Raw genomic sequence first — 25,187 nt, forward strand, 5'->3', positions numbered from 1 at the left:
GACTAAGGACAAACAAAATCAAAGTGGCTGCTGGAGGCAGGTGGCCTCTTGTTAAATTGTATGTACATGTACTGCAACACATTTTTTGAATGAAGGCTCCTTTTCGATATGATGCGCAAAATAGCAGTAATTTTATGATGCATACATGTACAGTGTAAAATATTTCATAATTCTGTATCTTATAACACAGAGCACATTGGTTACACCCAGGACCTTGCTGCATGGAGATACCATTAATTCACTCTTTTAAAATATTTGTTAAAGGTACAATGCCCCATTTGCAGGCCAAAAAAATGAAAAAGTTAAATTCCAACTGCATTTGAAAGATAATACTAATTTAGAACTTCCCTAAAAAAGGTGGGGCTTGAAAATGTCTTCAAGTGGGAAAATAACGACTATTAGTTGTCAAATTGACTTTAGGGTTATAGAGCCCAAAAGTAATAGTCTTGATTTTCAGACAATTGTACCGAATGGTAATACGTTTTATGCTGCGCAAAGATTCAATCAGTTTAATCTTGGCCATCACAAGAAGTGGGTTATTGATGTAGACAAATGCTCATATACCCCTTACAGCTCTTTTCATGTATGCTATTACCAAAGAAGAATAAAAGCCAGTCAGTCACTCAATAGTGTCTGACAGTGAAGTCTAGCAAGTAAACAGGTTTCCTTGCATAATTTGAATATGAGGACACTGCTAACGTTTAAATTTCACAGATAGGACATACATGACATATTCATAATTCCTGCAAAGTTCTACAGAATTTGAGGTTGGCTGCAAAAGGGACATAGTACCTTTAATGTCCATAATGTGGTCATCACGACGGGATCGACTGCCCATACTTTCTCATACAAATAGCTGGTCAAACAACGTTAATAATCATTTTTTTCAAATCATTATCAAAGTACTTCCGAATTCGAAGGACATCTTCGCTTGAATTTGGTCCCTAAGATCACCACCGTCACCATCATCATCATTTCCTTTTGCTTAAGTCAAGGAACCCTCATCAGGAAACATACATGTACATATCGTTTTCTTAGACACAGACAGAATTATATCTTTGTCTCACCAAAGCAACTCTTCACCAACTGGAAAACCAACCGATCGTTGGCCATTGGAAGCAACTTGATTTTTTGTACTGTCTGTTAGTGGTCAGCCATGGTTTCACAAAACCATTTTAAGTACATGTTCAATTATAACCCATTGAAATGCATGTTAACTATAACACACTTGCATCAATAGGATGTCAGTAAATTCGTCCCTATGACGGTTGTGTGGAACTATGCCCTAGTGTCTGTGTCATTGGTTTGACTGGGGTATTAGAGTTATAAATAATTATTCAAAAGTTTTTTAGTTGTTCAACCGATTCAAGTTAGGGTTCCGTAGACAAGTTTTTTTTTTTTTAGCTATCCTTTTTTTCTTCTTCATCATAAATCTTCATCAAAGTTAGAGCAATTAAAGTATATATCTTTAGCATTCCGTGGGATGGATATACTTTCACATTATACATGCATCTGATATTTGCACATATTATTGTCCTTAACTACTATTAGAAGTAATGGCACATCATGAGTAGTAGTTATATTAGTAAAAGTGTAATGATAATTTATTATTACACAGTAAGAGTAAGAGTAGCAAAAGCAGTAGAAGTAGAAGAAGTAGTAGTAGTAGTAGTAGTAGTAGTTGTAGTAGAAGTAGAAGAAGTAGTAGTAATAGTAGTAGAAGTAGTAGTAGTAGTAGTAGTAGTAGTTGTAGTAGAAGTAGAAGAAGTAGTAGTAATAGTAGTAGTAGTAGTAGTAGTAGTAGTAGTAGTAGTAGTAGTAGTAGTAGTTGTAGTAGAAGTAGAAGAAGTAGTAGTAATAGTAGTAGTAGTAGTAGTAGTAGTAGTAGTAGTAGTAGTAGTAGTAGTAGACGCAGTAGCAGTAGCGTTAGTGGTAGTGGTAGTGGTAGTGGTAGTGGTAGTAGTCGTAGCCGTAGCTATAGTAGTGGTAGTTGTAGCTGTAGCTATAGTAGTGGCAGCAGCAGCAGCAGCAGTTGTAGTAGTAATACTATTAATATCATAATCATGTTGAGGTTATTTTTCAGTATCATTAGTCATTGTTATTTTTGGTGATGATATTAACATAATTATCATAATCATCATTATTAATTTAAAAGACACACACCTTTTTGAAGCACAAATATCATGAGCCTATACTAGCGTCTAAGTGATTAACTTGGTCACAAATTTCCTTAAGCGCAAGGTCTAGGTCGTCCAAGTATTCTTCCTGAAAATTAAGCCTATCCGTGAAGGCATCAAAGAAATCCATGTCTTTTTCAGGGATGTACAATCTCAAGCCTGTTAATGAGAAACCGAACGAAAGAGAGAAGAAAATGATCTTTACACAGAGGTCTGCAAAGAAACTTTGTATGCAGATACTGTAAGTAGCAGGCAAAGAGAGAGCGAGAGAGAGAGAGAAGAAAAAAAAGGTCTTCATACAGCTCAGAGGTCTGCAAAGAACTCCATGTCTTTTTCAGGGATGTGCAAGCCTGTTGATGAGAAACCGAACGAGAGAAGAAGAAAATGGTCTTTATAGAGAGGTCTGCAAAGAAACTTTGTATGCAGGCAAAGAGAGAGAGAGAGAGAGAGAGAGAGAGAGAGAAAGGTCTTTATACAGAGGTCTGCAGAGAAAATGAAGAAAAGAAGCTGAAGAGAACAAACGGTCTTTAAGCATAGGTCGACACGGAAATAAAAGATTATGAAATGGTCTTTATATACAGGTCTGCAGAGGAAAAGGAAGAACAGAAAATAGTTTGAGATCATGTACACAATCTGCATATATATATCTGTACAAATGAAAAAGTAGTCAGATAAAATATTTAAATGAGGGGTTTAATTTTCCAGGTTGAGTTCCAAATTTGTCATGACTTGTTTTTCATTTTGAGCAAACGATCTCAAACACTGGGAGTTACAGCAAAATCTCCTCAGAAAGGCTCAACACCAATACTTTTCATTGCGGTCCAGATACAAAATATGTTGAAATGTGGGGGGTCCGAACCTATATTTAGGGTGCCTGTGTTTCCTGGGCGTCTGTTAGTGTTGAGCCATTTCAGTGAAGTGGGCAGCATCAACCCCCCAAATTTTCAAATTGTCACCAGTGTTTGATATTTTCTTCCTTCATAATATTTCAAACTGATAAATCATAAATTGTGATGTTAGCTGTCATTCAATAATGTATGTATATATAAAGATGCAGAATACAAAAATGACATGTGGTTGAAAATCTGTCTCATACAATTTTCTATTTCTAATTTGTGAATCGTGATACTAAAAATGGATATGTGATAATGATTTGTGGAGATAGATGTAATTAAATAATGTTTGATCATGATAAACTATAAACTGATGAAAGGTACAGGCAATCTACTTTAACACATGTTCTGTATGATGTTAATTATGATAATGGTTTGTAATTTTGGCATCAAATATGAAAAGGTTAAACAATTTTGAAAGAATTATGTTTTCATCTTAGATTCTCATGCAAAACATTGACATTCTTCTTCACTTTCAGTTTACTTTATGCATAAACCTTTTTCAACGTTTCTGTGTGAATCACAGTGTAAAATGTATCAAAAAATTTGGGGGGGGGGGTGGGGTGCGGGGCACAGGTCTCATTAGTTTGAAAATAATAGTCCAAACTAAGGCTGTTGATTAATAGATGGAAGGTATGAGAGGGAGTTGTGTCATCTCCTTTTCCCTTCTTCCTTTATTCTTTCTCTTGCTTCTCAGATTTCTTTTCTTTCTTCGTGTTCTTTTTTTCCTCAAGCCATTTGATTGGGGGATGGGAGGAGGGGGAAGGGGATGCCCCTTTAGCTTTTTTACTGGCTGTGTTAACCTAATCATAAAGACGAAATTTACATCTAGTTAATATACCGTACTTTTGACCTTTTTTTAACATTTGAGGAGGAGATAACAAAATAATTTAATGCACAAGGGTTGTCTTTGGCATAAAGGCATTTTAATCACATGTGTAAAGCATTACATCTCGGTGTTAGCCAAGAACACTAGGCCTGTCATCATTAGCTTGAGTTGCCAAATTATCCGCTATTTTAACTATCCGATCACAAATTAGTCAGTTAATTTGTGTCTTCATCAGCCCGCAGCTCCAATTAGCGGGACATTTGGTCCAGAAAAAACCCTGAGAAATATCCCGCTATTTGGGAAATAGTGGCTAATTTGCGCCTGTCCAAGCTAGTTTGTGATGAGCGTATCGGTCTGGTGAAGACGCAATTTCAAGCTTCAGGATATAGCAAGTTATTTGGCAAACTCAAGCTAATGAGGACAGGCCTAATGACTTGGATTTTTGTTCTTCAAATTCTGATTTGACATTAAAACATACCTTAACATTAATCTATCTTTTTTCAAATTGAACAGATAATTTGTAAACCAAAGATCATTTAGGACCTAGAGCTAGATTATTCTGTAAAGCAGATACCTTTGGCAGAATAAACTATTTCAACCCATAATCTCCTTTTCAAAAATATTAAATGATAACTCGCCTATTCTGTGCCAGATTTTTTAAAACTTTCATTCATTTGTTTCACTGCTTTTTCCCCCGTTTCCACTTAGGCCAAATTTCTGAAAAGACATACCGGTAACTCCTCATTTACGAGGAACATCCAACATACAGTTCCTTAATAAAATAGCCACAACTAAACCAAGACACTGATGGATTTGAAGCCAAATTTATTTCTTTTCAGATCAAGTTATACTTTTCATAATTTAAAATCCATTTTGAAGAATACTAGTTTAAATCAACTTGGATCATATTTTTACATAAACTATAACATATCTGCAGTACTGATCTGGTCGAATCGCAAAAATATATACACAACTATGAAGGAAATGAAAACACATTCACAAAGACTTTCGAAAAGCAATTTCAATGATCATAGTCTGCAGGCACATAATCTAATATGACGATTAAACAAAATTTCTTAAAGTCTTGAGCAGAGGCTCACTCTGTCAGTCGCTGGACTTGCCAGAAGCAGCTAGATTACAGATCCTATAGGGTGCACTAGACCGTGCAGTTGGCATACAGTCTCTTAATAGAAAGTGTGAACACAACATTGACATATTAAGGAATATGAACATCATTTCTTTAGGATATGGGTTTTGAAATAGCCCTTAACATGATTTTTTTGAAAGTCTTTGTGTTCGTGCGAAAAAAGAAAAAGAGAGAGAGAAGAAAAAAAATCTCAACTACAAACTGTGCAGCAAAGCTGACAATGAATATATCACAACTAAAATGAAGAAACAACATTCATACACTTTTTTTCTAAAAAGGATTTAAAAAAAAATAATAGCCATTAAAAAGTGCAGAGCAGTTGACAAAAACTTCAAAATGTACCTCACTCAAAAGTGAGTTAGAATAATAAGATAGATTTTGAAAGTTGCATCTGTCCTTGGCCATTTTAAGTGGTGATTTAAAATTAAAGTTTTGGCGCGTTTACTGTTAACATGATAAAGGGATAGTTGAGTTTTGTTGCAGAGGGCGCTACACAAATTAATTTTGTTGGGGGATAATGAAAAACTGAGTGTCAAATTTGAAAGAACATACAATTTAAATGACAAAATCATCTTTGTTTGATCAAAATCGGTTCAGAGGCAGCTGAAATATCCATAAATATAACCATTTCTAATATTTGAGGGGCTCCAAAAATATTCAATAATTTTGAACCACACTTTGAAAAATGCCAATGCCGATGTTTGCTTTTTGTTGACTTTTTTGTGTTGGTTACAATACACACAACCAGCCAGCTTGTGTATTGTTATTATTAATTAATCAATTAATTAACGGTCAACATACTTTTTGAAAGTGGAGCTAAATTGGCATGATCGTATTCAATCTAATTTCACACATTTAGGGGTCTAAAACTACCTTCATAGTCATTTTAGGTCCTAAAAGGCACTAGAAATGTCATAAATAGGAATAAGAGCAATAACCATGCAATTTAAAGGCATTTGTGGTCTTAAACAAGAACTCAACTATCCCTTTAAGTCTAGAGTCTGTTAAATCTTCTGGTTGAATACAAAGGTCCATGATATCATGACTCGTGAATACATGAAATTACACTTTTTAAACATTATTTTACAATGTTTATTTCTACTATAACTATGTACCATTTACAGGCATATATCTAAGGCTATCTATAGCAGATCTAGTGTAAATATGATTACATGTATGTTCTGAATTCTGTAAAGACTTCAGCCCATAATATTAATCTTTACATGAATAAATAATTGTATACATTCAAATTCAAGTCTACCATTAAATGTGTCTTCCTTGGAAGATTGTATAAATATTAGCTTTTTAAAAATAGACTTGATTATACAGTATGCAATTCTCTAATTTATCATGAAAACCAAAATTGAACCAGCAGTGCATGAGCTATCATGTTTAAATATTTCATCTATAATTCATCTATAACTGAAAATAAGGAAACTTTTTTCAGTATAAAATCTAAACATTCTGCAAGTGCAGATGTCCTTATAAACCTCTTTTTGTAACATCTAACATTATTTTAAACATAGAATAAGGCAGCGTTTATATCCAACCAGCCAATCTTTCACAGCAACACATGGGAGCCTCTAAACGTTAAATTATGAATACAGTGTATTAAGTATGATTTTACACCAAAGTGTTTGGAAAAGGGGATGTATTTTCAATTCTTTAAAGCCTGCCTGCACTACTTGTAGCTACTTGCACCCTCTAAATAGCAAACAATGCCTAATCCATACTCGTTGGTCCCCCATGATCTCCTTTTTCTTATGTTAATTGAGAGCTGGTTTGATGAGATAACCACCTGTCAAGTGTCAGTGACCATGCAGGGAGGTCTAATCCCCTTACCAAACTAGTGCAGACAGGCTTTAAATTAGTTTCATGGGCAAAAGTATGAATCATTCCTCCAAACAGGAAGATTTGACAGGTATATTGTTTATCTAACCATCCCATCCACATTATCATATAATCATTTGGCATATTTTAGCTAACTTGGTTTTGATGATACCCATTGTACACATCACTTGGTAGAGTCAAAGCACAAGGTCAACGTCAAAGTCAAGGTCAACGGCCACAGTAGCATAATATCGCTACCTGACCCTATACTCAGAGCATATATACCCAGACAGCTCCATTTATGCATATATTACTGATTGTCAAAATGTGCAGAATTTCTAAGTTCAATAAAAATGCAGATGAAATGGACAAATCTTCCATCAATCTGCTTTAAACAATTACAGCACAACAGGGAAAATAAACTCTATTCTATACTAGACATAGCATTTTCTAGTTTTTCTATTGATGCTCTTTAAAGTATCTAATAAAACTTACATATTTTGGGGGGGGGCTGCATTCTGGAATCGTGATGCACGATAAATGCAATGCTCAGCAAGTTGCACAAGACTATAGAATATTAATAAACCCCTTAGATGCAAGGAGTCGATGTTTATTTTTTAGCCTAAATGAACTTCAGAAATCATTATAAAATATCTTGGTACACAAGTATTTTTAAGATGTATTTTGTGTTTAACTCAGTTTCAAAGTAATGAGATTATCAAATCATGCATACATTTCAAAGCTACACGTAAGACCTGATAATTGAGATATTAGACTCAACTTTGAATAAGACACATGCACTGCAGTATAATCATGAAGAAAACAAAATGTTTCTCCTTAAACTAAATGTAGACTTATATTAAAATAAAAACAAAAACAAAGACAAAGTCAAAAGAAAATGAAATACAACCAAATGGAATCCTTATTCAATGTTCTTCATATACACACCACTATCAAAATGTATTTCACAACATATTAAAGATAACACTAACCAACAAACTGTGCATGCACTAACAATAGATGGCGCTGTTCATTCTAGATTTCATTGTTAAAGAATGGTGCATATATTGTCCCATGTGGAACCTGAACTGTTAAAAAACAAAATATGCATCTGCATGCTGATTCAATCTGCATTTGTATGACTAAATTGTGCAATCAAGCTGGTGAATATTCATTAAATGAGGGATGAGTATGTTTCACATGCAAATTAGCAACTGGAATCAATAGATGGCTGCATCTTGGAGAGAGGATGATGAATAATGAAATAAAGCATGCAGATGAGGCTAATGCATTCAGCCTTCATAGATTTAGGGAAATGAATATCCAGACATCAGGTTCAGGCTAATGAATATTCATTGCAGATTGAGGCAGAACAATATTCAGTTACATGTATAACAGATCGCAGCTCATAAATATACAGGATTCATGAATTGAGGCTGATAAATATTCATCATAAATCAAAACTACATGTCATGAGTTTGATTAAAAACTTATATTCATTATTCATGATTTCGAGAATAATGAATATCAAGCCATCACAATTCACAAATTAAAATGCAAAATATTGAATATTCATTCATCATAGCTGGAGGCTCATGAATATTCATTCATCACAGGGTAGGGGAAACGGGTTCTATGGTGCCCATGGCCGAGAGCAACGACCGGGTGAAGGGGCCAGAGTTTCCACTGATGGTGGAATCGGCGTCGTCGCTGTAGTTGCCGATGGAGGTACGACTACGGCTGGCATATGGATCCTCGATGTCGTTGGCCACCATGTAGCTGTCGAAGAAGGCCCGGTGGTGCTCGCTGATCAGGCACATACGCATTCCTAGGGGAGATAAGGAGATACATGCAAGGGCAAAGGTCAGGGCTGTGCTTTCTACAGATCTCCACCCCCCATTAACAAAAAAGAATTTCAATATTAGATGGGTACAATGCATGCATATCATCCAGTCAATTCTTCAAGATTAGGCCTAAACAAAAGATGTTGTATTGCCCTTTAGGTGCCAAAACATGGGTAGGTCGGTTGGAAATCTTTTTTTCTCCCTCTTTGGGCCGATATTTTTCAGTTTTGAATGCTGTAATATTGTTTTTCTTTAAAAAACGGTTTAACAAAAAGGATTTTTTTTTCAAAAGCTGATAGTAGATTTCAAGAATTTTGGGTCGGTCGCAAAAGGCAATACAACATCTTCTTGTTTTAGGCCTTATCATGTATTTTTGTTGATCATGAGTCTCTTTCAAGACTGTAGCTTCTACCCAATTCAGATTAATAATGTGAGGTTAGGATTAGGCCAGTGACTTGTGCACTGTGCAGATGAATTATATGTAATGACCTATAATCATTATCATTTGATGATTTCTTATTGCCAGTATTAGAAATAATTTAGTAAAGACCCTTTCCTAAGAGTTGGTCCCTGTATCACAACAAATTCTGGTCTACTACAGATAGCTTGACAATTAGATGCATCATTTCAACTAAACGTTGTCAGAACAATGAAAATATTGAGAGAACAGAAAAACTGTTAGTAGATTAAAATTAAATCAATCTTACTCCAAACAATTTCTCTTTTATGTCTCTGTTTTCCTGGGGTCCTCTTTCATACTTCATGTAAGATAATGCATCTGGCATCACCTCCGATGGCGGAGACATAACAAAGTGGTTTTTAATCATTATTTTTGTTTCATTTTTTTGGTTAATTTCTTTCAATACTCTGAATGGCGAGTGGCTTAAAGGTATTGATCATTATCAAGAAAAGGTTTTCACGGGAGATCTTTTGTAATTGTAAATGCAATTAGACATTGTTTCATCATTTCCCATAGTCTAGAATCTGGCCGGTTTATTTCATTTCAGTCTCCCGGGCACTCTCCCCTTACTTTCTGCAAGCCGAAGTTGGCATGATCTAAACATGTGTACCTGTATGTCCTGGGAATTGTTTCACAAAGACTAAGATTGACTTTAAGTTGGACTTAACTATGGCAGGCCACTGTTTGCTCTCACCATTTACTGGCATTTGTCTCTCAAAGGGGTAAATATCATAGTCACAAATCTATAATGGTTGATAATTCATTATAGAAGAAAAAATTATTCTCTGAATATCATAACGGTGAGAGCAACCAGTGGCATGAACGGCCTGCCCTAGTTAGTCCAACTTAAAGTCAATCTTAGTCTTTGTAAAACACCCCCAGCTTTCACCTGGGATCACCCCTTCTACAGTTTGTTTCAGGTAGGGCGAGGAAATGGCATTGGAGGAGGTTGTTCAAATTAAATCAGACACATTTAGGGTGCCACTTCTCATAACTCCCATTTAAAATTGGATGACCACAACGGTCAATGTTTACGCAGGAAAATGCTTTTTAGGGTCACAAACAAGCAACCAAGCTCACTAGCAAACAGGGTTCTGTATTAAATGATATGGAAGTGCTGTTGAAATAAACAGTTAGGCTAAATAAAAATAATAAATGAATAAATAAAAATAATAAATGAATAAATATTTAGCGGATCAGCGTGAGATGAGTGAATTGGACATGAATTAATATGATGGTGAACAGTTACGAGTATATAAAGTGTAGTATGAAAGTCTGATGAAAGTGTTTTATGGTGATTCCATATAACATAAGAAAATAAAAGGACATTTTGATATTAAACCTTAGCCTTTCAATTATATAAATTACCATGAAAATTATTGGTGAAAACAATAGCTCAGTGGCCACAATACTGTAATGCATTTTTCTTTTAATAAAATTCATTAAAAAAAATGTCAGACCAACTGAGATTCAATTCATGGCTGATGTAAATAGAAAATGGTTGAATGCGACCGATTAATTTGTGCCAAAATGGATCATCATGATAGTGACCAATGATTCTGAATTTGTGCTCTGATAGTGCAGTACTTTACGTTTAGTCCAAAACAGATCTTTACACATTTGTGCGATCAGCGGGCTTTACAAATATAGTTAAATTGGCCACTTCGTCTTATGACATGTTCACAAAGACTTTTTTTTAATTTTTACAATACTCACTCGAAATATGTAAGGCAATTCCAATTGCCTAGCTAGCACATACCCAATATAAATGTATGATCCTTACAAGCACCTCTAAAATTCTTCGAAAATGATGGATTTTGGCTGTAACTGAAGTGGCCCTAGAATTCTTTTCAGTCTATGTGATCTACTTTAACATGTGCATGTACGGAAGTGTGTTTGAAAATGAAAATGATTGGTGAATGGCATACATAGAAGTGTGACACTGGTGTTGGATACATATTCCTGAGTGAGTGGATATAAAAGTATGTGTATAAAAGGCATTCTAATTTGTTAATTAAAATTATTGAAAGTAGTTTCAAAGAGATTAAGAGGCATTTTGAATAGATGTACATCGTCTGTTTTGTGTTAATCTTCTGGCTCCAAACATACAAAAGGTATTAAGTTAAGCATACATAGAGATGAGTAGATGATGAAGTATAGACAGACTATATAATGAGAAATTGATTAGTAGAATATGTTTCGTATTCGGAGAAAGGCTGCAGAATCCGAACCAATAAGAGAAATCAGAAAATTTGTTACCAAAGAGGGCTTTTCTTTACTATTTTGTTCCTTTGTTTGTTTGCTGTTTTCTTTTCTTTTTTTTAGGGGGAGGGGAGGGAAGGAAAATATTCAAAGCACTTTTCATATTAGTAGTCAAGAGAAGCTCGCAATCATGTACTTTAATGGCAGGAGGGGGAGGGATAATTGAAGAAAAGCTGCACACAGCCACCAAAAAAATGATAAATAAACATTGAATGTCACCTTCATGTGTATACTTTTCAAATTGTGGTACATGTATTTCATGCTGGAAGGGGTTGAGGGTGAAAAGGGAATTGATTGTATGAAGGTGCATCTAGCTTTTGAAAGATTTGTATCCACACATTTTTTCCTTCATATCTCAGCATAAGAAAATGATTATTATTAATATGTAAGATGTCAAGTGGTGAATTATAAAAATGTAAATGATGTGAAGTATTCAAATATCAATGTCTTCCAGATGGTGTTTTCGCTGTTTCATTACAACTTGTTCATTAACATTTGAGGAAGTAATACATTTTCACAGGGACATCTTGAAACCCTTGGCCATCCATCACACCAGCAAAGAGGGCATTGTTTAGTGATATTCAACCATTCATTATTATTCTAACGCATTCACTTTTCACTGTTCATTGCAAGCTACATTTAGCATGGCTAAGATAATAAAGCACAGCCCTGATATATGCCCCGTTTGGAAAGAAAATGATGGGATTAGTAAAATGCAAAGTTTAAGTTGAGAACTGCTGCATCCCGAGGAAAAAAGAGGATATTTGGTGAAAAAGCGAGAAATAAATATTAGGAGAAAGCCCATCTATGGTAGAGGTTACTCTGCTAAATGGAAAAGAGAAGGAGAAAAAACAAGAATGATTAATCACAAATACAATGTGAGAGAAAAATGTGAGAGAAAATTATTGTTGTTAATAATCAAATACCACCTGGAGAAAGGAAAAGAAACATATTAATCGATTGAAAGATTGCCGGAACTACAGAAATTCTCTTCCTGACATAGCACTACAATGTAAAACAGTGGATAGCATTTAATAAATACTGATAGATTAGCTACACACATGTACCAGTAATTTCATAACATATGGCTTTGGCATTTCAATCATAAACATTTTTCCAAGAAAACAGAAGTACAGTACATAATACATGTACATAAAGATGAATGTAGAATACAGGTTGAATGAAGATTCAATTCGTACAGCCTCTATAGTATATTAATTCTATAGAAGGAAAGGAAATAGTAAGAATGGCAGAATACACAATGTAATATTAGTGTCAGAAATAGTTTGACTTATACGACGAACTAAAGTACTTCCAACTTTGCTTATTAAAAACTGAAAGAATGGAGATATTGTAGGAATGTTTAATAAATAGAGTATATAACACACACCATATACGTTGTAAGGTAGCTTAAAGCTAAATGAAGTGACACGAAAAGACGCATCCGGAACGCAAAATTGAAAATTATTGAAAGTCATAATTTTATCATTCGGGGGTACCTCTAGAACCATAAATACATGTACTGGTACTACATACATGTATATCTCAATGGTTTTCCTGTTTCCTCAACTTTCATTGAAATTTTTTTTTTTTTTTTAAACTTATATTTATGAATACATGTATATCTGTTTTTGGTGTGCCGGACGCATCTTTTTGTGCTTCTGAATATCGCTAGCTTCCTCACTAAGATTGCAACAGTGCATTTAAATGAATTCAATTCGATTTTTTTTTTAACACAAAGTAAATGTACATGTAGGATAGGCTTAGTATAAAATGATGTAGTCGTAATACATTTGTTCAGAAAACTTGAAATTAGTTCAAAGATTAGCTATCAAATAGAAAATCTACATAAAATATTAGGAGACATGTAGTATCATTAGTAGAAAAACCACCTTTTAGTAACCAAGGCCTACATATGAACATGAACAGTAACAGGGATTCGCTCCTTGTTACAAAGTACATATCACTATATATGTACTGTATGTACACCATATATATTTTTTTTTTAAATACTGTTATTCTACCATTTTCACTTATTGCCAGGGGAGGAATATGTAATATAATAATATACAGATTTGTAAATTAAGGGAGGTGTTTTATAAAGCTGTCCGTAAAATTACAAATGACTTTACACATGATCTGATATGAAGAGCTGAAGTTTTTCCTGACAATTTAACAAAGTGTGACTGTATTTCCCATAATCTCAATTAAATTGTAGCCCAAAATACACTTTGCATTACAATGTTTTGTTAATAATGATAAGGTCAATCTACATCTGCATATTTCAACTTTAGCTTATGCAATCAAAATGATTTGAGAATCCTTTTTAGCTCTTCATATTCAAGTCATTTGTTAAGTCATGCATAAGTTTACGCACAATTTATAAAACACCCCCCAGGACCCCATTAAAGTTACTGTTGAATGAAAAAACTTTTGCATCAATGGAATATTCACAAATTGCCACTTCACTAAATATATATTCAATTCACGGATGCGTCTAGTTGATGAAATTTATTTCTTACTGTTGAATTGGCCGCCCTTCACAGTTCACAAAAGCTTCGTGTTGTGAGAGTCAATGGTTTGACAGCAACATAAAGCAAATTCAAAAATGAATTGCACTTTCGTTACTGCATGAGTGCAACCAATGGTTTGATACTTAAAAATGAAAAGAAATTGCATGATACCTAATTTCATCATTTGTCTGTTGCCAAAGATTACCATGCAATTTCACTGTATGATTCAATGTAGTAGGTTGCACATGATATATGTGAGGTCACTGGGGTCAAATGGGTATAAAAAAAACACACAAATGCTCATGCATGAAACAGTGCAACACACACAAAAAAGGATAAAATTACCAAAATCATTTAAGAAAGAATGACCCTTTTGTGTCTAAAATATTTGAGGCATTCACAGCTGAAAGGCACATGAAGGGACATTTTAAATATTTGATTTATTTTAGTAAGTCATTTTGAGCTTTAAAAATGTAACCTACAAATAATTTTTATTTTTGTTTATTTGTCTTCATGTTGTTTCTTGGGGGGGGGGTGAGACTGTAGGACATTGAATATATTCCAGGGGTGTACATCGAGTGCCAGACTGGTGCAAGACACTGTGTGTAAATTGTGATTCAAGAGTTCTTTCTGAAGTCTTTTCCTGCCTAAAAGTTCTTGACCTACCAGCATTTCTTTCCAACGACTTCCAGAACCCTGAATAGCTTGTTGCATGCAAGGTTGCTGCCACTGCATCCAGTTGCAAGATACATGCAACAACATTCAAAGTCCCTCAAACCTTGCATTTGTTTGTTGTTCTTTTTTTGTAATGCAAGCACAATATCTAGTCTAGAGTAAAAAAAAATAAAAACAAACAAAACAAATTGGACGTACCTGGAAATAATGTCTTTCTGTCCGGGCCGTATAGCCTTTGTAAACTGGTGCAGAAATTCTCTATCGATCCCATTTGACGGTACTCTTTCAAAATGGATGCGAACTGTTGCAGCTCTTCACCACTTAGTTTACTTCTCAGCTGTAAAAAAAAAAGGGGTGGATGGTATAGACATATATACAGTTTGAAGTATATTTTACCTTAACACACTTTCAAAAATAATGCTCAAGGGTATTTTACGGACATTGCTAACATTGCTGTAGTGTATTCTTAATTGCGCCATTTTTTGGAGACAACATAATAGAGCGATTTCTGGTTCCTGTACCCCAATATCATCACCCACGCATTATGCAGTCGGTGATATATTGTGAACAGTAGATGGCAGTAAATATAAATCTGAAGAATTGTCACTTGAATACCCTGCCTTTTGCCTTCCTTGTCTTGCCGAATTGATATGGTAAACGATTTCTTCTTTCTGATTGTTTTCTTCTTTTGTTGTTACCTGTTTCATACTAATATCTTCTCCACTATGTTTTGTTACATTCATGTACTGTACACACTTAGTTTTAAATGTATTTGTCTTTCTTTCCTTCCTCCCTTCCATCTCCTCCTTCTTATCCTTTTCCAAATTCTGTCTTCTTCTCTTCCTCCTCCTTCTCATCCTAATTCCCCTTCTTCTCTTCCTGGTTGGAGCCCTTGCTGTTCTCCTTCATCTTCCTCCCTATTCTTTTTTTTTTATCCTATGCTTCCCATTTGTAGATGTGTCGTGGTCGAGTAGATGTCACCGGACTGTGGATCACAAGGTCCGCGGTTTGAGTCCCACTGCAGCACTAATGTCCTTTGGCAAGACATTAATCTACATTTTCCACACTCTACCCAGGTAAGTTAAATGAGTACCTGGTTAGATTATTCCTTAAAATGGATATTTGGATGATGCAAACTCAATCATTATTCTCCCTACATGTTATGTCTTGCCATCTACCTCCCCTACAATCCAGTTGATATAACTCACCTCCTCGATGTATTCTTGTAATAATACTTTGGCTGTGACGCTGATGATTTCTGCACTATTTGAGTTAGGATTTGCCCCTGAATATGGGACGGCCTCACTGCTTCTAAACACAAAAAAGAAGAAAAAATCACAATTAACATGCATTACAGTTTTTTTTTCACCTCACTTTTTTTCTTTCTATAAAACATCCACAAGTAATGCCTAGTTTTGCATGTTTATCTGAACCCCCAAAACAATTTTGAAGTAGAAGATCAAGCAAGAAAATGGTATAAATATTAATGTTCATATTTGTGCCATTAGAATATTTACTAAAAGACATGGCAGACATACAAGTGCACAAACTTGGTAACCTTCCACACACAAAAAAATAGATATATTTCAAGGTAAATAGGTATATTATATAGTGTACATTTATACAAGTCTTCAACAAAAACAGAGAGGAATATATGGTTCATAATATTAGTTTGAAAGTAAAATAGGAGACATTCATCAAAATAAGGTATGGTAGAAAGCTACATTGCAATGTACTGTGTGTACATCTACATTTACAATGTGTAAGTAAATGTAGAGTGAAAGAGTTGGCAGAATTTAAGTATAAAAGGGGAGAGAGAGAGAGAGAGAGAGAGAGATGGGGGGGGGGGGGGGGACGGTGAATCCGAGATTTATGTTTTACTTACGTTTCTGGTTGACTATACATGCCAGGCAAGGGAGGTCTTTGGTGAGCTACTGTGGCTGTAAAGTAAAGAGAAGAAAAGAAAACACTGACCATGATATTTGTATATTTACAGATATTACTAGAGCCCTACATTGTAGATGTCTCTCGATACCACTGGAGGCGGTTACACAAAAAATATACAGTGTACCTGAATATTAAACAGACGTGAACATGAAGGTACATAAACATGACAACCAGTCCTACAATAAACGTTTGCAATGAAGAAATATTGTGTATTCTGTGGTCATTTAAATTTAAATCAAAAACACAGCACCATAGAGAGCAAGAGAGAGAGAGAGAGAGAGGGAGTCATACAAGAGAGTCAGATAGTCACAGAGAGAGAGACAGAGAGTCACAGAGAGAGAGAGAGAGGTTCACTGAGAGTGGCAGGGAGACAGAGGGATACAGGAAGAGACAATGAAAGAGAGAGACAGAGAGAGAGAGAGAGAGAGGAAGAGAAAACTGACAGACAGACAGACAGATATAGAGAGATATTTTGGCCGAGGCACAGCCGGCCAGCCAGACTGAGAGAGAGATGGGTTTGAGCTATGGGGTCCTGGGAATGACCGGAAATGCAATTACGGAGTATTGCTATCGAGCAGGAAATGACCACTAGCTTCGTTCCTGGTTGCCGGGCGCAGGGGCCACGCCTACCGACTTGACACAAACTCGGAAACTCTGCCTTCTCGCGATGTTTCCGATTCAGGCATTCCATCAGGGCAGCGAGACTGATTGGACCTGGCAAGCGCTGAGAGCTCTCGACTTCCTTGTAAGAATAATTTGGCCAAACCCTTCCAAGTTTTACTACAAGAGTTTTTATATTTTCCGACAGAATTAGCTATTATCTTTTCGTTTTTTCACACCCCTGGGGCTTTGAAAGCAAACAGGTTACAGGTTCAGAGAAAAATCAGGAAAACTGATTGTATTCAGATGCAATCACCCATCTCTCCTGATGATGATGGCTATTGTCTGACATGAAGTTTTATTTTTAAGAAAATAGAAACCCATTTGAATAAAGTACATTAACTTTATCCAACGCAATTCAGGTGAGCAAATTTGAAAGGATTTATAAATTCAATTACTGTTATTATTATTGGTCAATTAAGACTGGCCATTAAACTCTTACATGATCCTTCTGCATGTAGTTAAGATTTGGAGATATTAGCAATACATGTACATGCCTCAGTGATAAGAATATTTATCTCTATAAATCTTTTTTTTTATCAAGTAGGATATAAATGGACATTTTGCTATTAAACAGTTCTTCAAACTATTTGGAATTGGAAACCAATTTATTTTAGATGTTGCTTAAAAGTATCGGCTTGCATTGTGATGTACATATACAGTAGGCTTACAGTGAAACCATGTGAGAAAGAAGAATACAGACAGTCCTTTTCAGGACTCCCCGATCCTCTCCCTCTCTCACATGGTGCAACAGTAAGCCTACTGTATAACTTATATTAATTCAAAAGACCACTTTAACTGTTTGAACCCTACGTTTCTAAGCAGCATACTTTCAATAGGTCACTGTACAAGATACAGACCCACTAGCAAAACAAAAAATTAGTGTACAGATGGTCATTATATGATTCAGAGAACATGAAGAATATAAAATGTGATCCTACTGGGGTATCGGATTTATCCTTGTACTTTCCATCGTCCATTGATTGTGACTAGATTGCATCAAGCAAAAGCACATGATTAAGATAATTGGTAATATCCGAACAACAAATTGCGCAAATCCACTTCACGTTTATCCTCTTGATATCGAAGGTAGGGCCAATTGTATCCTCAGATGTTTATCTTGGTTTTCTATCAAACATTATCTGGGATTAATCTGGGTCAAATTTGTCTCGAATTTGTCGTAGACGTCAGACGTATCGGGCCCGGCATCATCTTTTGCGGAGCAGACGTCCTCAAGAGATAAGATATCTATCCGAAAAGGACCTATTGTTTTATGTGTAACACATGGCTGCATCTGATGAGAATGACCCAATTACTGGACCCGTTTACATTTGAAACAAACTATTTTCTCAATGTTTCCTTTTATCTCGTATTTGATCGATGCGAAAGTACATTGATCAATCACCAACCTGCATGACCTATGTTTTTGTTCACATGAGTTCCTTTTAGGATTTATGAGGGAAAAGAAAGATTCCCCAGAAGCAGTATCCGTAGTTGCCAGTTGCAAAAGATGTGAACATAGGGAGCTGCATGTATGTGAATGTAGAGATGTATAGACTGATCAGAGCTATTATGAAGCAGTTAGGGAATATTTTCAATTTTGTTTGGAGCCATTTAATTACACTGTATGTTCATCCCTTTTTATCATCTGAAGTAAAGTGTAAAATGTTTCCTAAAGACTAAATTTGCAAATCCCTTTGTACAGCATATCCACCCTTACCAAAAACACAGGCAGAAATACAGCTTGATACTGCAGGTGTATTCTAAATCTAAGATTCAATCAGTTTGAATTAATCTTATTTTAAGATGCAATTTATTTGAATTACTTGCATCTCTTTCTATCTAAGACAGGCCTTGATCATCTGACACAGAAAAGAAGCAGCAAGGAAACAGAGTTCGGAAGAGCGTCGTGAAACTCCAATCTGTATCTTATTCTTGATGGTTAGGACTCAAAGGTGATTCAGGGTATGATATGATATCACGTTATACTCCGAAACAGATGCTGACCTAAAAAATGATTCCCCCATTTAATCCCGAGGGGATGGGGAAAGAAAGGAGAGCAGAGTACAACAAAGGGCACATGTTACTCAGAGTAATAACAGGGATATTAGGACATGATTTGAGTAGTTGTGTTTCTCATTGATGTTAATTCCTATCATATTCTTCAGACAAAGAAGATTAAGAGGCTGGGAGGGGGGGGGGGAGAAAATAAGGAGGATGCTATTCTTTTTCTTCAAATTGATGTAAAATGTATCTCTGTGCATCTCTCTCCTCCTCGCTCTTGCTCACTCTCTCTCTCTCTCTCTGTCTCTCTCTCTCTGTCTCCCTCCCTCTCTCTCTCTCTCTCTCTCTCTCTCTATATATATATATATATATCTCTCTCTCTCTCTCCCTCTCTCTCTCACACACACACATACACCATTTCATTGAAACTTGTAATTATTGAACATCTGTCAATAAAGATCAGCTGCCTATAAATACCACTTTTTTGTTTCTCTTGAGGAGCCTTTTTATACAGGTTTACCTTCATATAGAGGCAGGTATACAACACTATCATGATACTTACATCTACCTATTGAATAATCGTTGACCGCTTGCATCAGCGAGAGGTCAAATTGCTTCATGGTCATTTCAGTGTAGACTACTTCAAAAATCTGCTGGACAATGGCACAGATTTCTTCCGATTTTTCCTGAACAAAGACAAAAATGACAGAAAATCATTAAACAGAATTGATACTCATTCAATTTCTTTTAAGTTTGTGTACACCAATACAAGAGCAAAGTCTATAATATATAAGGGAACATGATGATTTCCTTTTTTCAGGCCTGCTAGGACTCCTAGTTATAAACTTCTGTATAACTTACGTGCTTAATACCTACATGTATATATATACTCACAGGTCACTTTTACCTTCATTATAATCTAATAAAAACTTAGGTAGTAATATCTCCGCCATTCACAAATTAAAATAAAATTTGAAGCTGATACATGTGGCACCAATATATCAACAAGGAACCTGAAATATATAAGTATGTACATAATCGTCTAGAACAGAAGATTGGTACAATTCAACATATAAATGTACTGTATATGCAAGATATATTTTCGACAAATACACCATTCTAAGCTATTTTAAGGGGAAGGAGGTCTTATACATAAGATACCCTGTGATGCCACACAATACATGTATCTCAAAACTTAGCATCAAGTCTGTGAAGTGTACTTGTGCATGAACGTCAAAGCTAGACTTATATGGAGATGTACACAAGTATCAGTTGATTGAGTCAATTAAGGTGAATGTACTACTGGGTGTGACACACTTCAATTAGACTACATCCCCTCCCTACAGATATACACTGTTAAGCTTGGGAATTAGGGGATGTGTTCACACGGGATACGTCATCCCTCCCCATTTATTCCGTACAGATCAGGGATTAGAGGCCTGTTCACACAGCTATCTGTATGAATTCTCTCTCTACAGATAAACACTGTATACACTGAAGCTTTGGAATTACAGGATGTGTTCAGGCATACGTCATCCCTCCCTATTTATTCCGTACGATAAAGGATTAGGGGCTTGTTCACACAGCTGACTAGATGAACACTGTATGTATTCTCTCTCTACAGATATTACACTGTACTGATCTTGGATTAGAGACATGTTCACACAGCTCACTAAAACGAACACTCTATGTATTCTCTCTCTACAGATAAACACTGTACAGAACCTGGATCTGTATTAGAGACATGTTCACACAGCTCACTAAAACAAACACTCTATGTATTCTCTCTCTACAGACATACACTCTCTACAGACATACACTGTATAGATCTTGGATTAGAGGCATGTTCACACAGCTTACTACAGTATATGAACACTGTACAGTATGTATTCTCACTCTTTCTCTCTACATATGTATATATACATTGTACAGCTATGGAATTAGGGGTGTATTCACACAGCTAACTATATATATACATATATGGAAAATAAAAAGTCTTATAATAGTAATGAGCAATAAATGTATTGACCAACAAACCTTTGAGGGACATTCCCACACTACTAGTTCACATTTCTCTTGCTGACTTTCTGTAGCTGCAAAAAAGAAAAAAGAAAAACAACATTAACAAATCAATAAAAGCAAGTACAATACTGTACATTCAATGATATACATATCTGATCAGAAAATGGGCATCCATCTGTCTTTGAAGTTGAAAAAAGTCTTTGAAAAAAGTAGAAATCTTTGTTCCCCCATAGACTGTAGTGTTATAAAAACTGTTAGGAAAATGAAATATGAAATTTGGATTTCCAATCATCAGACAGGCGATCGGCTTGTAAAAGTCGTGGGGTTCCTGACTGACCTAAAGGTTTATAATTATCATTGCAGTATAAGCTAAATCCAGGATTTTGTTTCAGAATCTGAGGCAATGTTACTGAGTCACTTTAAGAATTTGAGGATTCGACCAATAAATAGATCAGAGGTCAATGACCTCTAGGGATGCTGTATGTACGCACACGCCCTTCTCTGTATTTAGCACACAGACAAATCTTGTTGCTGACATCACATGTGTTATTATGCAATAGGCAATCATGAGACAGGAAATACCAAGACATATGTACATGCACTCAGTATAGCCTGAGGGTCTGTGCTTTATCAATCAACATTTAGGGACCTAATTTTTGCATATGCCCCAGGCCTTATTTTGGACAAGATACAGGGTTAGGGTCAGTGTTACAATTCATTTTTATGTTAGAATTAGGGTTAGGGTTATGTTGATTAATTGGTTTTAGGTAAAGTTCAGGGGAAGGGTCTGGGCCCTGTTTCATGAAACTTGATATCAATAAAAAGTTACAAGCTACTGTTATAAGCTACTGAAATCATACATCTGATTGGCTGAGAGCAAATTTTGTCATAGAAATTTAGCATTTGTTATAAATAACAAGTTTTATGGAACGGGCCCCTGGTTGAGTGTCGTTCAGGTATGCATCCTGCAAACTAGTTACCTGTTTTCATGATGACTAGATGCTGAGCATCATCTCGTACATAGCTGACTGAGACTATGTTGTGAATGAAGGCACGTACAAGAGACGTCTGCAGGGAAAGAAAAAAGAATAAGATCTAAGTTACACATAGAAGTACATGTAGCAGTAGAAGTAGTAGTAGTAGTAGTAGTAGTAGTAGTAGTAGTAGTAGTAGTAGTAGTAGTATAGTAGTAGTAGAAGTAGTAGTAGTAGTAGTAGTAGTAGTAGTAGCAGTAACAGTTGTAGTAGTAGTAGTAGTAGTAGTAGTAGTAGTAGTAGTAGTAGTAGTAGTAGTAGCAGTAGTAGTAGTAGTAGCAGTAACAGTAGTAGTAGTAGTAGTAGTAGTAGTAGTAGTAGTAGTAGTAGTAGTAGTAGTAGTAGTAGTAGTAGTAGAAGTAGTAGTAGTAGTAGTAGTAGTAGTAGTAGTAGTAGTAGTAGTAGCAGTAACAGTTGAAGTAGTAGTAATCTAGTTGATGTATAGATTTATAACAGCAGAAAATATAGGGGGAAGAGGCGGATTTAAATATAGATTTAGAAAGCTCCTTTTTTTTAAAGTGCACACATATAAACATAAATGTGATAAAAACATACTTAAAGCTTCTTTAAATGCCCCGTAAGTCAATAATGCAGAAGATATACATGTATAAATGTAGATACTACATACCCAATAAAGAAATGAATAAAATATTCTATACTCAAGCAAAGTGCTTAATGTAGGTGCAAAGGTCCCTCAGAGCTCAGAAAAAACTGACATTTTATTTGCAGAATTTTGAAGAATAAATTTCTCAAACTTTAAGGTCAATCAAGTTTATTTATTTCAGTACCGAGTTATCAAGGAGATGCAAATATTGATCTTACAATGCAAATGTTTGAATACGAGAAAGGGGCCTGGTATGGGAGTATCACATAAATGCATAGATCCTAGTATACAGCAATACTACAACAGTTTCTTCATTTTCAGATAACATGATAATGTGACAAAGTCACACAGACAATTTGAAAGCTGCATCGTACACGAGGCATTGTTTGAAAAGCCTGTAATGTGTGCCTTTTTTTTTTTACTTTTTTTTTTAGGGGGGGGGGTCCGGACCTTGCCATTGTATTGGGGCACCAATGTGTACTGGGCACCTGCTAGTGTTGAGCCCTGCATATCATAATGTCCCTACCTCGTTTTTCTGTAAAACATTGATTTGTCTTGCTGATAAGCGGATGATGGCGTCGTAGCGACCGGAGTGACTGTTCCATGGTAAAATACCCTTTTTCTGCAAGAGAAATAAATGAAATCATCAATAAAGTAATTTATACAAGTTACCTTAGTGATTGGTGTAGATGTGCTAAGCTGATATTTCTGTTCATGAATAGAGCACACTTGTAAATGTAACTTCTGTTTGCATCATATCTTGTTCTCTCAGTCACATAAACTTTTATTCCCCCTTCTCTTCTCATTTGTATACTCTCTGAGCACCCCCCCCCCCCCCTCCCCCGATCAATTTTACTTCAAGTGGGAAAAGTTTCACTCCCCTCCCCTTAATGAAAACGTATTTTAAACATAGTTTGGAACATGTTTAATGTAAACTAAAACTGCTCTCTCTTCACATCCGACAGGTATATCTGGAGAAGTTCTTAGAGTCAATTATTTACAGGAATTTTAAAAATCATTTCAACAAAAGTCTGAAAATTGTATCACCCTGATATTTTGTATCCATTCAAAATTAATTTGGCACTTCTCTTCTGCTCACAGGTCATCTTTTATTTTTTGTCATATATTTTGCACAACACTGTAACATACATGTATATATTTATGGTTACCGGTATACATAATTGTACATGCACTACAGAAAGGGCATTGGGTCATCGCCCTATCTTGCTTAATAATATCTTTGAACAATAACCCCAAACAAAAAGCAACAGAATTAGTCACATTACTACAAAACATGAAAATGTGGTGCAGGTCACCATCCCAAGATCATTTCCGAGTCGTGCTCAAGAACAATGTGATTGTGAGTGAGCTGTTGGATTTTGAAGAGAAACATTCCAAATTGCTCATTTCCCCAGCTACCGCCCCACACCCATCAAGTCTGCAATTCTGCATTCTTAGTTTTCCTCTGTGATTTCACAATCACATAAATGAGCACTCATACCCCCTTTTCCTTTTCCTGTATTTAAAGGTATAGACCAGTTTTGGAAACGCCCCCCCTCTCAAAAAAATGAAATGGAAGCTCTTATTACCAATCATGTGAAAGAATATGATTTGACTAATACGTAATGAAACAAATTTTGCCGGGAAACCGCCTACTAATTGATATATTTGGTAAATAATTATATCTCTCCGGACTGGATAGATATCGCCTAGTGCCATATACATCATTCTGTGTACAGTGCTTGTAACTTTACCAAGACTGGGCCAAATTTCTCATCATTTTGATGATTCCAGAACCTTGCAGTACACACCAATACTTCATGTATATGCTAAATGATCACCCTTTTCTGATCGATTCCACAACGTTTCTTTCACAATGCAATGGCATGACCAGAACTGGTCTATACCTTTAAAGGTAGTGTTCCTTATTTGACTAGAAATTTTAACTGGTTGACTTCTGTTTGAAACGTGGTTGAAAAAGAAGTATTAGGAAAATACACTGATAAGATTTAAGTGACCTTATTATCATTCAAAAGGTATCCCCATTAGTCTATTGCATTACTTTATAATATTTGATTCATTGATTATTTCACATAATTTCCAACATTGACCAAATTCATGACTTAACTGTGGACAAAACAGAACATCTAAACTTGTCCCTAACCCTATTTAATAAACCATTCACATCGACAAAAATAAACCAGGCCAACGCACATGCCAGACACTTAAATGGTCGTTTGTAATTGGTTCATAGTCAGTTTGGCGGTGTCCCTGGTACACCACACA

General features: G+C 35.5%; 1 protein-coding gene across 5 annotated transcripts in view; it reads right to left on the reverse strand.

The window, feature by feature from the left end:
• The window catches only part of LOC577159 (cerebral cavernous malformations protein 2 homolog), a 53,364-nt gene that overhangs the window by 2,222 nt on the left and 25,955 nt on the right, over window positions 1–25,187 (reverse strand). For 2 of the 5 annotated variants that reach the window (XM_030983143.1, XM_030983141.1), the window contains exons 4-10: window positions 23,428–23,523; window positions 22,244–22,331; window positions 21,279–21,334; window positions 19,804–19,927; window positions 16,516–16,570; window positions 15,839–15,941; window positions 14,829–14,967 (exon numbers count right to left, since the gene is read on the reverse strand). In XM_030983143.1, coding sequence (XP_030839003.1) covers window positions 14,829–14,967; window positions 15,839–15,941; window positions 16,516–16,570; window positions 19,804–19,927; window positions 21,279–21,334; window positions 22,244–22,331; window positions 23,428–23,523 — 661 coding nt within the window. Of the gene's footprint in view, window positions 1–2,163; window positions 2,337–7,374; window positions 8,705–14,828; window positions 14,968–15,838; window positions 15,942–16,515; window positions 16,571–19,803; window positions 19,928–21,278; window positions 21,335–22,243; window positions 22,332–23,427; window positions 23,524–25,187 lie in introns of those variants that run through there. The other 3 variants (XM_030983145.1, XM_030983144.1, XM_030983142.1) reach the window with 3 other exon arrangements.

This window comes from Strongylocentrotus purpuratus, unplaced genomic scaffold, assembly GCF_000002235.5.
Source record: "Strongylocentrotus purpuratus isolate Spur 01 unplaced genomic scaffold, Spur_5.0 spur5_scaffold_13, whole genome shotgun sequence".
Lineage (NCBI taxonomy): Eukaryota > Metazoa > Echinodermata > Echinoidea > Camarodonta > Strongylocentrotidae > Strongylocentrotus > Strongylocentrotus purpuratus.